The 13,907-nt window shown below is 40.6% G+C and overlaps 2 protein-coding genes across 3 annotated transcripts in view; one reads left to right on the forward strand and one right to left on the reverse strand.

The window, feature by feature from the left end:
- LOC145437905 (uncharacterized) overlaps nt 1–84 on the reverse strand; it is a 109,856-nt gene extending 109,772 nt beyond the window's left edge. The window contains exon 1 of the mRNA XM_080315292.1: nt 72–84. The gene's annotated coding sequence lies outside the window, so the exon portion shown is untranslated. The remainder of the gene's footprint in view (nt 1–71) is intronic.
- Nucleotides 1–13,907, forward strand: part of LOC145437888 (uncharacterized) — a 69,035-nt gene that overhangs the window by 9,428 nt on the left and 45,700 nt on the right. The window contains exon 1 of one of the 2 annotated variants that reach the window (XM_080315272.1): nt 9,476–9,880. The exons of the other annotated variant lie outside the window; for it this stretch is intronic. Coding sequence (XP_080171398.1) covers nt 9,796–9,880 — 85 coding nt within the window. The 5' untranslated portion in view covers nt 9,476–9,795. Of the gene's footprint in view, nt 1–9,475; nt 9,881–13,907 lie in introns of those variants that run through there. 2 annotated transcript variants of the gene reach the window in all.

The following is a 13,907-nucleotide window of genomic DNA, read 5'->3' on the forward strand; positions in this document are numbered from 1 at the left end:
CCAGAGTGAACTAACATGGTACAATAGAGTTCTATTTAATACAGCATATGTCCATGGGATACTATGATAACGTGAAACACAAAGCATAGGGATCCACCACTTTAGAGGAAGCGAGACGTGAGATGGATAAAATGAATTTGAGGCAGCTCCGGTGGATTTAAAATATGATGTGATCCGTCATATCAGCAAGATGATCACGCATAGAACGTGCTAGAGACAAGCTTCATAGTTCAGGTCAGCTTGAAATCAAAGCATAGACACAACAGTATATGATTACAATAGTCACAGAAGGCAATGTAGTAAGATATATTCCTACACACTCTCGGTTGAAATATTGTCGATGTCGAACAGCAGTACAATTCCACTGATATTCAGTTTATAGCTCAGCGATTTCCAGAATATTGTACTAGTCAACCATTCGATGTTTTGTGACAGTGTTCGCATGGCAGCTACTTTTTATCGAATTAGAACAGGGCCTCAAGCTCGCAATTGGTGGTTAGCTGTAATGCTCAAGAATACAATGTATACATGTCGCGTTTTGACACGTGTTTCTTGTACCGCCCAAAACATTTGAATGGGTCCATGAAGAAAAACGTCCCCCTGATCTAAACCAAAAGAATAGGCCACGCACCACCTAAAGCACTGTGGTTTCAGAATACTATCCTACATGCAGAGAATTTCAACAGAAGTTAAGCGGCGATAAGTGCGTGGTGAAAAATATTCGTTTCAAAGCATATGATTCATAACAAGTTTACCGGCTGAGCAAAATCGTACAATGTTCATATCAACTATACGCTCCTTGTCAATTAAATTCATTTTGTTATTTCATAAGCAAATGTTTCTCCTCGTCATTTAATCGCTGGTAATGGAATTATTGGTTCCTTCCGGAGTAAACGGTAGAGGTAAGACATGTTAAGCTTATGATATTTGTTCATGAAGATTCTCGAGGAAAACGTCGCGATAGATCACACATTCGGGACTGGTGGTCTGCTTCCTGCAAGATGCTTATATAATAACGCAGTGCACGTAATTGGAGGGACGTAGCCAGGAGGTGTCGTGGGGCGACTTTGAGAAATACCGTCTTAGACAGTGATACGGTAACCTCGAGCCCCGATTAGTATTTAGAATTTCCTATACGTTGCAGCCATGCTCATCCTTACTTCGATCAGGCCAGGGCTGGCCAACCTGTGTACGTACGGCCGCATGCTGGCATAAAATCATATTTAAGTTAGCAAATGTGGGCGGCCGGCAATATGAAATTTGAATTAATGAATTGGTTACCAAATCCTTGAGAGACCTTGAATTCAACTAAAAAAAAATCTTTACGGCTATCGCGATTCAGGGGGACTTTGAGTATTTGTTTTTAATATCGTAGTGTCCACGAAACATGAGCCCGTCCCCGTGCAATTGCGAACCACAGAGGGAAGTGATGCGCCTCGTAACTAAATGCCAAGTTGTAATCGTGTGGGTCTCACGAATGCTGGTTTTCCTGGTACGTTTGAACGATTTATGATATATTTGACAATACCGACAATCGTGATAGGACCCCAAGAAATAACAATATGCGAAAAAGTGAAGAATAAAACCATGAGATGAATCATCATTAATTTTGTACCCAATATTTTCGAAGGCACCCATTCGATTTACTCTACCGATTAATTCCATCCCGTGGACTGAGAATGAAAAAACTACCAATATTATAGCGAGATTTCATTCACAAGGCTGATAAGACAAAAAACTGAATTTCCTAACATTCATATTGATTTTAAAGTGCCATTTAATCGTTTGATTGACGACAATACTCTTTTTTGTATTCACGCCCCATTTCACTAGCTTGACTGAGCGAAAAGAAGTGGCTTAGAACAGTGCTGTTTAACCTTTTTTTTGTCGGTAAGCTTTACTCAAAATCCGGACACCCCATACCACATAAAGCATAAAATCCACAGTAAGCCTAATCCGGAAGCGTTCAACCTTTTTGCTATACACTGCCGCATTTAGATTACATATGTAGGTCGAAATTAAGCGGGGAGTACTAATGGCCCACATGGACGACAAATACTCATGTTTAATTGGTCACCTGGATCTCCACACCGCGGAGAGCCCTCTGTGCCATCACTGATTTCTTGGGGTATACCTTGCGTAGGAAAGTTTCTAATTGTAGGAGCAGAACGTCTTACTATATATGTACCAAAATCGCGAGTATGAATGTTAGGAAATGCGGTCGGGATTCAGATTTTTGTCTTATCAGCCTTGTGAATGAAATTTCGCGATAATATTGGTGGTTTTTCCATTCTCAGTCCACGTGATGGAATTAATCGGTAGAGTAAATCGAAGGGGTGCCTTCGAAAATATTGGATACAAACTTAATGATGATTCATCTCCAGCTTTTATTATTCACTTTTTCGCATATTTTTATTTCTTGCCCCCCCCCCTCCCATCACGATTGTCGGTATTGTCAAAATATATCATAAATCATTCAAACGTACCAGGAAAACCAGCATTAGTGAGACCAATATCATTACATCTTGGCATTTATTTACGAGGCGCAACATTTCCATCTGTGGTTCGAAATTGCAGGGGATCGGGCTCATGTTTCATGGACACTATTATATTAAAAACTAATACTCCAAGTCCCCCTGAATCGCGATAGCCGTACATAATTTGTTAGTTGTATCAAGGTCTCTCAAGGATTTGGTAACCAATTCGGTAATTCAAATTATGGCACTTTAAAATCAATATGAATGTTTGGAAATTCAGTTTTTTGTCTTATCAGCCTTGTGAATGAAATTTCGCTATAATATTGGTAGTTTTTCCATTCTCAGTCCACGTGATGGAATTAATCGGTAGAGTAAATCGAAGGGGAGCCTTCGAAAATATTGGGTACAAAATCAATGATGATTCATCTCATGGTTTTATTCTTCACTTTTTCGCATATTGTTATTTCTTGGCCTCCTATCACGATTGTCGGTATTGTCAAATATATCATAAATCGTTCAAACGTACCAGGAAAACCAGCATTCGTGAGACCCACACGATTACAACTTGGCATTTATTTACGAGGCGCATCACTTCCCTCTGTGGTTCGCAATTGCACGGGGACGGGCTCATGTTTCGTGAACACTACGATATTAAAAACAAATACTCAAAGTCCCCCTGAATCCCGATAGCCGTAAAGATTTTTTTTTTAGTTGAATCTAAGGTCTCTCAAGGATTTGGTAACCAATTCGTTAATTAAAATGTCATATTGCCGGCCGCCCACATTTGCTGACTTAAATATGATTTTATGCCAGCATGCGGCCGTACGTACACAGGTTGTCCAGCCCTGGCCTGATCGAAGTAAGGATGAGCATGGCTGCAACGTATAGGAAATTCTAAATACTAATCGGGGCTCGAGGTTACCGTATCACTGTCTAGGGCGGTATTTCTCAAACTCGCCCCACGACACCTCCTGGCTACGTCCCTCCAATTATGTGCACTGCATTATTATATAAGCATCTTGCAGGAAGCAGACCACCAGTCCCAAATGTGTGATCTATCGCGACGTTTTCCTCGAGAATCTTCATGATCAAATATCATAAGCTTAACGTGTCTTACCTCTACCGTTTACTCCGGAAGGAACCAATAATTCCATTACCAGCGATTAAATGACGAGGAGAAACATTTGCTAATGAAATAACAAAATGAATTTAATTTACAAGGAGCGTATAGTTGATATGAACATTGTACGATTTTGGTCAGCCGGTAAACTTGTCATGAATCATAAACTTGCGTATTTATTGTGATAGCTAGTTTTCGGCCCATTATAATGCGGATCTGCTACACTCCAGTAAACCATATCTGAGTGGTACACCCTTCAAAAATGATGGTACAGCCTATAGTGCAGACCTGGGCAGAGTGCGTCCCGTTATGGCCAAATGCGATCAGCGGAGCTATTCTGAGCGGCCCGTGAAAAGTTATTTAGAATTCAAAACTTAGGCTGTAAAAACTGAACCGATAATTCGTTTACTTTCAAGCCCGCTCATTAATATGCCACGATTACGCTGCCTTCGTACCTCCCACGCGTAATCCAGATTGAAAATAAAGTCAATGTCGCTAATTATGCCGTAACAATTAAAGTCACCAAACATTCTTTGCTGTCATTGTCACATCAATCATTACACGGTCTGTACTTCAAATTGCATTTCCAAATCCGTAATTCGTAAAGCAAGTCAATCAGGGCTCGTGATCACTATGGGTCATCATCAACAATAAAGGGTGAACGGGCATGTCTAAAAATAAAGCCGCAAGATTAAATTCAAAGAAGGTTCCGAGCACTAAATATTTGTTTTCTGGAGTCACGGGTTAACCCGTATTTTTTGCAGTTAGTGCCCAGCAGGTTGCCGTGTTTAAAGATTATAATTTAAGTCGGTCTTATGACAAAAACACGAATTCATATATTCGTTCAAGTAAGGGCGAATTTCAGAAGAGCTGCAGGCTTCGCTCAACTACAAGGCTATTTCGCAAAGCAGCTCGGACGGCAGCGAATAAGAGAATTAACTTTGTAGTATCCCAGATACATTTCAATGTCTTGATAATAAACGCGGGTTTGAGTTTAAAGCAGTGGGTCAGTGGGTCCCGGTGTTCCACGGAGCATAAATGGTTCCTCAAGCCAGTCTCGGGCGTTCCACAGGAGATCATGACACACGAAAGTCATACATATACGCTGTGATGACACGCTAATATTAGTTGCAGGTAATCAGTATCCGAATTGTGAATTCCGTGGTTTCCGGCCGCGGCCAGTGCCGTTTGCAGGTGGAGGTTTAATATCGAAACTTTGTCCTTTTGTAATGCCGATTATATCTCCAATATGTATAAGCTCATTTGTATTTGAGCAATGGGTATCACGCTTGCGTTTCGACCGAACAATACGATGATATTTTTCAACGTGAAGCCTCGCATTTCTGAACTACTTTCTATAAGAGCACCGTAGATTTTCAATCAGTGTTCAATTTAATGATTTCGTTGGATATCATATTTTCTGTTTTTTTTTCAGTCATTAAACACTTCGTGGATGCGTAGTTCATTTTTCCCACCACAATCTATAAGTAATGTGTGTGTGATAGTAGGTTTTTGTTTTTATGGCCCAGCGAAAATTTGGTGTTCAGGGAAGGCTTGCCGATTAGCGTAAGTGTTGCGCGGATTAGTAAAGGTTAAGACAACTGATTTTAAACGTTGTTTCGAGATATGATGCCCAATAAGTAATATTTGTCAGTAATTATTAACCGTCACTTTCTCATTTCCTAATATCATCACATATACTGATCAACAGTTAATTACAGTCTAATTCACCGCTTTCGGTTCAGAAATAAAATTAATATTAAAATTAAAATTTTTGATTCGGCCCGCCAACGTATTTTCTGCTTCTCATTTTGGCCCGCAGAGAAAAATAGTTGCCCGCCCCTGCTCTCGGGTGTACGATACACCCGGTTGAGGAGCCCTGGTTTAGAACACTCATTGGCACATTGAATCGATTAAGTCTGCCTCCTACGCTTAACCATGACCGAAGCCCAGAAGCACACTCACACCCGTCAAGTAAATCTACCAATCACTGATAGAATTAGCTATATCAGTGGTTCTTAACCTTGCTCCCAGCGCCCCCCAGGGGGCGCTGGCGATTTTCAAGGGGGCGGAAACGCTCCGGGGGCGATATGAGGGGCGCTGGGCTCAGGGGGCGGTATGGGGGGCGCTGGAGAAAAATGGCTTCGCAGTAGATGATGTGGTGATAGGACATATCCTTAATGAGTATTCAGAGCAAATTAACACCGAAAACTTCGTTATATATAGCCTTCAAAATACATATAGGTTTAATTGTCCATGGGCGCCTAAATGACTGGCACCGAATGTTCCTGTCTTGGCAATCTGAACCCCAGAACACGAATTCCATCTGGCAGGGAAAAATTATATGCCAGTGAAGCAATATCAATTTGAAATCGTGTGTGTCTCTTAGTTTAGTACGATTGGGCGACAGGGATATTCCTGTTGGGCGATATCCCTGTTGGGCGATTCTATATTTTTTGATATCGCAGACAGGAGCAGACATGGGGTGATTACTTCGTGAATGTAATCGATTGCGATTACGATTACTTCTCAATGACGCGATTACGATTACGATTACGAATACAGCAAAATCAGGAAGTAGTCGATTACGATTACGATTACATTGGAAAAGTAATCATGATTACTCACGATTACATTTATTTTGTATCTTAGAAGTTACATTGGATCACAATATATGGATTGCGCGGAAACGGCTTAATGAGATAACAACTTTCTTTAAAAAGATGCAACATTTGCTTCTTACGTCATAAAGTACCAAATGCTCATTTTATGTTGAACGATTTATCGCACCCAACGATTTGCATTCTTGTCAGGTCCACAACTGCCACACCCCAAATTTCCTAATAGGGTGGGGAGCGAGCTCGAAAGGGACTCAAAAGTATTTCGTATTATAACACAAATTATAGACTATTTTTGAGATATTTCATGAACTTCAAAATTGTCTACGAGCATCGTCATTTAATTGTCTCTAGATATCTTGATTTCGAAATACATAGCCTACGTCTCCTTAAGGAAAAAGCATGCATAATTTATAATAACAGGCGTTTAGGTGCGTCTCACGCAAATATTTCTTTTAGTCTGCTACGTTTTGGCCACCACAATATCTGTTGATTATATAAAATACCGGAGGTCACGAGTTAACAACATACCCTAAAGTAATTATTACAACATACCAGGTGGTATAAATACGAATTACGTGCTCCCAGCTCTTCAGGTAAATCTGACCATCGAGGGATGAGAGACAATTAAAAAATGAATCGTAATATAATGCAATTACCAATATTATTGACGGAATTAAATCTTCAACTTGAAAATTAGCTACCCTATGGGGGCCCAAGACCAACGTTTGGAGTGGGGGCGATTTGATGTTTTTGTCCAGATTCTAGATACAAGCCACGATAACATGGAATATAAGCCGATGGCTATGACGGCAGGTCCAAATGTTGGGTACAGAATTGTGAAATAATGATTGGCGCCCGTTTCAAGCAGAATCATATGAGAATACGAGAAAGTAAACATAAAATTCTGCCTTCAACTTAATACAGATAATGAAATGCAAGCGGTCATTTCGAGAAACGACTCGGCTATGATATACATCAGCAGCTGTTGATTTTTAATGCTTAGTCGTGGAAACCGTAATGTTTTATTTGACGAGTAGGCCACAAAATTTCAAACCTTTGTACGGTGTACGATCGTACTACATAGGCCAACTGCTCGCCAAGCAGCAACGGTCAAACAGCGTTTAACTAAGCATAACAAAACTTCAATACAAAAGTTACTATAATAAACTAGGCAGCAGAGTGGTGATGCTGCTGCTGATCCTTATATACAGCACGGTGAGTGTTCTTACAATCACACTAATGTACAATGTACATCGAATATCTTTATTCACTATTACGATAGCTGGATACTTCTTACGTAATGACGAGAAAAGCTAATTGGCCACTTCTGACGTAATAATGACCATTGGCATTTGAAAATCTGACATTTGTGCTATCACTAACTGGTATAATCCCTCTTCCTTGTTCACCAATGTTCAGTTTATGTCATATAGTCTTGTACAAATAAAAAGTAATCGTTCTTTCACAAAGAAATCGATTAAATATGGGAAGTAGTCGATTATGATTACGATTACTTCGTAATTTTCTCGAATGTAATCGATTGCGATTACGATTACTTGAAAATGCTGTAATCGTCGTAATCGATTACGATTACTAATCGTGATTACCCCATGTCTGGACAGGAGGTCATGAAATAACATTATGCAACGAAGTCATATTAACGGGTTCGCCCGCCCGAATATGTTTAATTATTAGTTACGGGCCCTACAGTTTCCAAGACACCTCACAATGTTCGCTTCAAGTTTTGATGAGTCTGCGCACACTCAACAACTCACTGCGCTGACCCTTGGACAACAGTGCGTAACGACTAATAAAAGGTCATAACTTCGGATTTGTTGTGAGCAACGTAGATTTTCTGTGCGCACAGACCGTGTCAACACTGCACACGTGCGCAGCTTAGAGGGAACATTGCACCTCACTCAGCTCTACCGGTAAATCTGGTAACGTGAGCAGAGAGGACAAGAAATTGATAGCAATATATTTGCAATCCCCGGTCTTACTGACCGATTTTAGCATGAATTATCGAAAGTTTTCGCGCATCGCACTGGCTCGCTAAACAGTACAGCTGATTCCGTGGCAAAAGCGAACAACGTGATGGGGGAGGGGGAGGGGCGGTCGGTTTATCACCCTATGGGAGCCCAAGACCCAAGTTTTTTCGGGGGCCTGACGAAGTGACGTTTCGTTCCTGCCAACGGGTATACGCCCGAAGATGTATAATTATTATTGAGGGGTCCTACCTTTTCAAACACACATCACTCAGCTCTACCGGTAAATCTGTTTACGTGAGCAGAGAGAGGATAAAAATTGATCTCAATTTACATGCAATTCCCGATCATACTGACCAATTTCAATCATTAATTAGAGAAATTTTCCGCGCTTCGCGCGTCTAGGCGAGAGTAGCTGCCTCAGTAAATAAACACCCAATGTAGATACCTAGTATCAGCAAATAGCGGACAGCCGAATGGGGGTATGGGGGTGAAGTCCCCCGGAAGTTTGGTTTATCACCCGATGGGGGCCCAGGACCAACGTTTTTTGTTTGAGGGGGGGGGGCTGACGAAGTGCTGTTACGGCCCTGGTCACGAATAATTTTGCCTACGGGCACGCCCGAATATGTTTAATTATTAATTACGGGCCCTTTATTTTCCTATACAACAGCTCACTCAGCGCTACTGGTAAATCTGATTACGTGGGCTGAGAGGATAAAAAGTTTATAGCGACTTATATATGTAATTACCACCTATTCATTCATGCATTATAGAAAATTTTGGTACCTTGGGCGACCAGGCCACACAAACTTTGCTGACCATTGAAATCACGCTATGGGGTTCGTGGGGGCGAAGCCCTCAGAAGTTTAGTTTATCACGCTATGGGTGCGCAAGGCAATCGTTTACAGGGGGGTTGACGAAGTGCTGTTACGGCCCTCCCTCTTACTCATTGTCTTTATTACATTCCTCACAATATGAAGTTGGGGGGCGCTGGAGCACGATAATTTTTGAAAGGGGGCGCTGGAGGAAAAAAGGTTAAGAACCACTGAGCTATATGAACTATCACTAAAGTCATTGATGATGCATGACAGGCATTTGATAAGGTTTCTTACGATAATATAGTATTCTAGAGAGGGGTCGCCAACTCGAATATTTATCCTCTCTTGGCCAATGTGATCAGATTTACCCGCGGGCCGCGTGTTGTTGACCCCTGCTCTAGAGAATGTCATACCTAACTGGTGTATACATCACATATTTTTGTCCTCACAATGGGTGGTTTTTGCAGTGTCTGCTAAGTGATCTGGCGTACGAGTTAACACGGGTATCTTTTTATGATCAATATTAATAATACGTGACCTCCTAACTTAATTGCAACAGCAATATATTGAGGCATCCAGAATTTCACGGTATGGTAATGGACTGCCTTTACAAGTTCTATCAGGTCAAACTGAGGTAGATAAATATCGCCTTTGTTGGATTTATGATGTGTGGTTATTGTTATTTGATACCCAGAACATCAGTGAATACTGGGTTAACTATATCTCACGTCAAAATCCCTATTTTTAGATCTAGCATAATTAAATACGTCTGGAATGAAGCCAATACGTTGTACCTCTTGGGTGTTACTTCCCGGCTCGATCACAGTACTGGTATTGCTGACCGTGGTATCTGGTCAAGGTGGGTGATCAGTGTCGTTAGAATTCCATCACCAATTTTAGTCGGTGACAACGGACAATGAATGTACAACGCCTACATGGATTATAATGCTATTCGGCAGTTAAGGTTACAAATTAACCTTTCACTTGATTTACTGAATATATATGATATACGTGATAACACTGGAAACATTTTCGTTGAAACAAATGAGTCAAGCAGCTGAATTTTTGTTAAGATTGCTCTACAAAATTGAAATCGTACCAAAAATTCACGTGAATGCGATCATTAAAATATTTTATCAATTCGTTACCTTCCGATGAAACGGTATTTATCGTTATGGTTGATTTCAACACACATTAATGGACAATGTGTTTTGGTAAATTTCAATTCATCTGAAGCATTTCCAGCCTGATTTTAAACGCAAATCTCATGTGGAACAGTATTAGATTTCAAAACGGGTATCTTCTGTTGAACTGACAAGAAACCAGAAACCTATGTCGATGCAGTGAGAAATTGCTATCATGTAACTGATACTATAGAAACAGAAACCAGAAACGTATTCTTTAATGTGAGAACATTCTTTTAAGTCAGTGCACATGGAAAAGAAGAAGTACATAACGTCTGTTAACAGACCGCCAATAGCAGCGCTCGCGACCGCTGCGTTTCGATTAGAACTCTGAATCACAATAAGTATCAAAATTGTATCCGTGTCATTTGTTTAAGCCAAGGGTCGGCAACCTACGGCCCGCGGGCCGGATCCGGCCCGCCAAGCGAAATCGTCCGGCCCGCGACGAAATAATTAGTTACCACAAGAATACGGCCCGCCGTTTCGTAATGAGTTCCAATCTGCAGTGCAGCACTGCGGCACTGCTTGGTAAGAATGCGGCGTTGCTACGATGTAAGTATCCTACGTCGTATTGTTCTATTGTTACGCGCCATAAAACTGATGCGAATGCTGTTGATTATTAGCCTATCTCGTACTAAAAGTAGGAAATGGAGAATGTATGTAGAGTAGACTAGACCAGTGCTTATAAAGCGTGTGTATCGCGCAACCATAGGTATACCGTACTTTTTAAGGGGTTGCCACTCTGATAGGGTGCGACATTAAAGGTGCAGTTCCTCTGCTTCAAAAACGCTTGGAACATCTCTGACGTCATGACAAAATCTCAAACTTTCCGTTTCATTTGAGATAACCAGCCCCCGTAGGTTAGTCATCTGCAGTTTAATTCTCCAGAAGACATTGTACGCCAAGACAACAAACCTGAATAGTGTTTTGGACACAGTGGGGAAAGCTGATTTTGTCTCACAAACTTGATCACCGACAGTTAGCCTATACCCCATATATTACTAGAAGCAGAGAATCAATATGGCGATGTCCTGTATATCTGCCATGTTCGCACATTTAGTCGAGCCGCTATCCTTGCACGAGTGTATGAACTGAGAAACGAAATAGCAACTTTCCTTGAAAATAAAAACATCGCCGGCTCATAATCTTGTCGTCGAAAATGGGTATCTAATCTTGCTTTCGTAGTACATTTAACGTCACATTTAACAAATTGAATTTGCAACGTCAGGAGGAAATAACTGAATACATGAGATGTCGAGGCGCATTCGAAACAAAACTGCGACTCTGGGAATGTCAACAGTAAAAAGAAGATTATGTTCACTTTCCTATACTGGTGGAGAGTAAACCTCTAGTACCAGCACTATACCTTTGTAACTGTGATACGAAATTTAATTACTGAATTTCCACCCGCTTTTCCGACATTCGTTCTGTACAAAATAAATTCTGACTACTCAGTACTCGGTTTAATGTGAGCGCCAATACCGTTGCCTGAAAATTTCAAATGGGCCCTTTTGAAATGCGATGCAGTTGAATTGAAAGACAAATTTCATACAAAGAGCATATCGCTGCATGACTTTGACAAAGAGTACGTTCTTGAAATGGGTCATTATCCCAGCTTGACCAACAATGCAACAGAAATGGCATCGACTTTTGATAGCACGTACGCATGTGAAAAATAGTTTAAAACAATGGAATTCACAAAGAGCAAGCTAAGATCACGTATTATAACGCCCATTTAGAATGTGGTCTGATTCTTGCTTTATCTGACTCGCCATTAGAAGTTGAAATTCTTTCATAAAGCATGCTGCGCCAAGTGTCACATTTATGCTGCGTTGTTGAAGTGTAAATATATGTGTTTTGCCCTTTTTGTGATTTGTATGATTGAGATTGCAGCAATGTAGGGTACTAAACCGACGTGAGCGTTAAATGTAGTATCAAGAAAAAATCCGGCCCGCCAAAAAGTTGTGCACTCGGAATTTGGCCCGCGACTAGCAATAGGTTGCCGACCCCTGGTTTAAGCATTCACCGAGTATACGTGTGCGAATTGATTCCACAATCTTGTCGGATCAATGCACTGACCGTGGCGATACCACTGGGTGTCATGATTCTCAGTTGGAACAGGCTGTAAAATGCTCTAGGTTTATCTAGGCTCATCCTCGCTATCTAATCTGAGTGAAAAAGCCGAAATCTGCACCGTACTGCAAGTCATCAGAGATGTAATCTTAAGAAATAAGAGTGGCCTGGCGTAAATGACCATTGTTGTCGAAAGACATGTAGGCTATATTACAAACCGCAACAACTGCATTGGTGGTGTGGATGGATGAAAATGTGGGTCAACATTTGCCATATGTCCACCACGCGTGAAATGGAATAGATGCAAGAGCGCTAAATCAACATCTTGTTTGATATTGATAGTAGCGTTGGAACCCATGAAATTCCAATCTCGGAATTAAACGATTTCTCATCAATCCGTCAATATTATGGGATCACTAGAAGCACCTAAAAAGCCGATCTTGCACCTAATTGGTAATAAAGCAACTTTCCAACATCAGCTGATTATCTCGAATATTATACCAACCATGCCACACTATTGAATTTGTTCACAACGCATTGGTACAGATATCTTTATTCCATGGTAACTCAGCAACCTGCTGTGATTCGTACCTCAAAAGAGAGTTCGCTACAACGTAATGAATATTATCAAACACACTGATTCAAATCTGCTGTTCTCCTTCTCGTAAGGCTAGTAAGGGATAAAAATGAAGATTTCAATGTAGTGCGCTGAAGGCACGTACTCCATTTGCGTAGTAATTGACCAGTAGCATATGTCCATTGCATAGAAACACTGTAATTCACAATCACCAGCTAGGAACTAAGTTACAGACTTATAGACTCTGACAGGCCATCAAAAACCTTTTATTAAAAGCTGAAAGCTATCCAGATACATCGTACGTGATTGCCAGCAACTTTTATCGATAAGTTTTTTGCTATGTTTTTTTCAAACACTTCGCGAAAAATATAAAATAAAACTTTCAAGTGAGCTTCTTGCAGGATCATAACACTGAACATGGATTACGCGACCTTATACAATGCATATCAAGTGCGTTGATGAAATATCAGTTAGAGCCGATAAAAAGCAGGATTTTGACTACGTCACAATGTTCCGCATCACAAATCTATTTGCCTTTTATAGTTTTTACTCCATTCATATCGAGTCGTTTCCAATTCACCGCCAAATCAAGTTCGAGTTGAATTCATAGTGTTTATTATCAGTATTGAATTCAAGTCAGGTTATACACACTTTTGTGATATCGAAGGCCTCGGATTCATAATATGCTCATTTTTATCACTATTATCATGTTTATTAAAACAAATAAAACACAATGTTTGGCCTCTTCCTCAATTATCGAACCTGATATACGAAGATTGAATGTGCCCAGTCATATGAATTGGTCATGAGCAATGACACGCGAACATGTTAGGTCAATACACAAATTGAATCGAGTTAACGAAAAATTGTGACTAGCGTCCGACTAAATTTGTGTCATGAATCGAGTCATTACAAAACACATAAAACGGTATATATTAGATAAAACGAGGGGTGCGTTGATCGTGCTGCTGTATATCTTGGTAGCCAAATCAGAAACTTTCTTAACGATGATATACTCTCTCCATAATCTCGTGTTCATGCGTGAGTACTAC

The sequence above is a fragment of the Botryllus schlosseri genome, chromosome 4 (assembly GCF_051294905.1).
Source record: "Botryllus schlosseri isolate E-star chromosome 4, Bs_hap1, whole genome shotgun sequence".
Classification (NCBI taxonomy): Eukaryota; Metazoa; Chordata; class Ascidiacea; order Stolidobranchia; family Styelidae; genus Botryllus; species Botryllus schlosseri.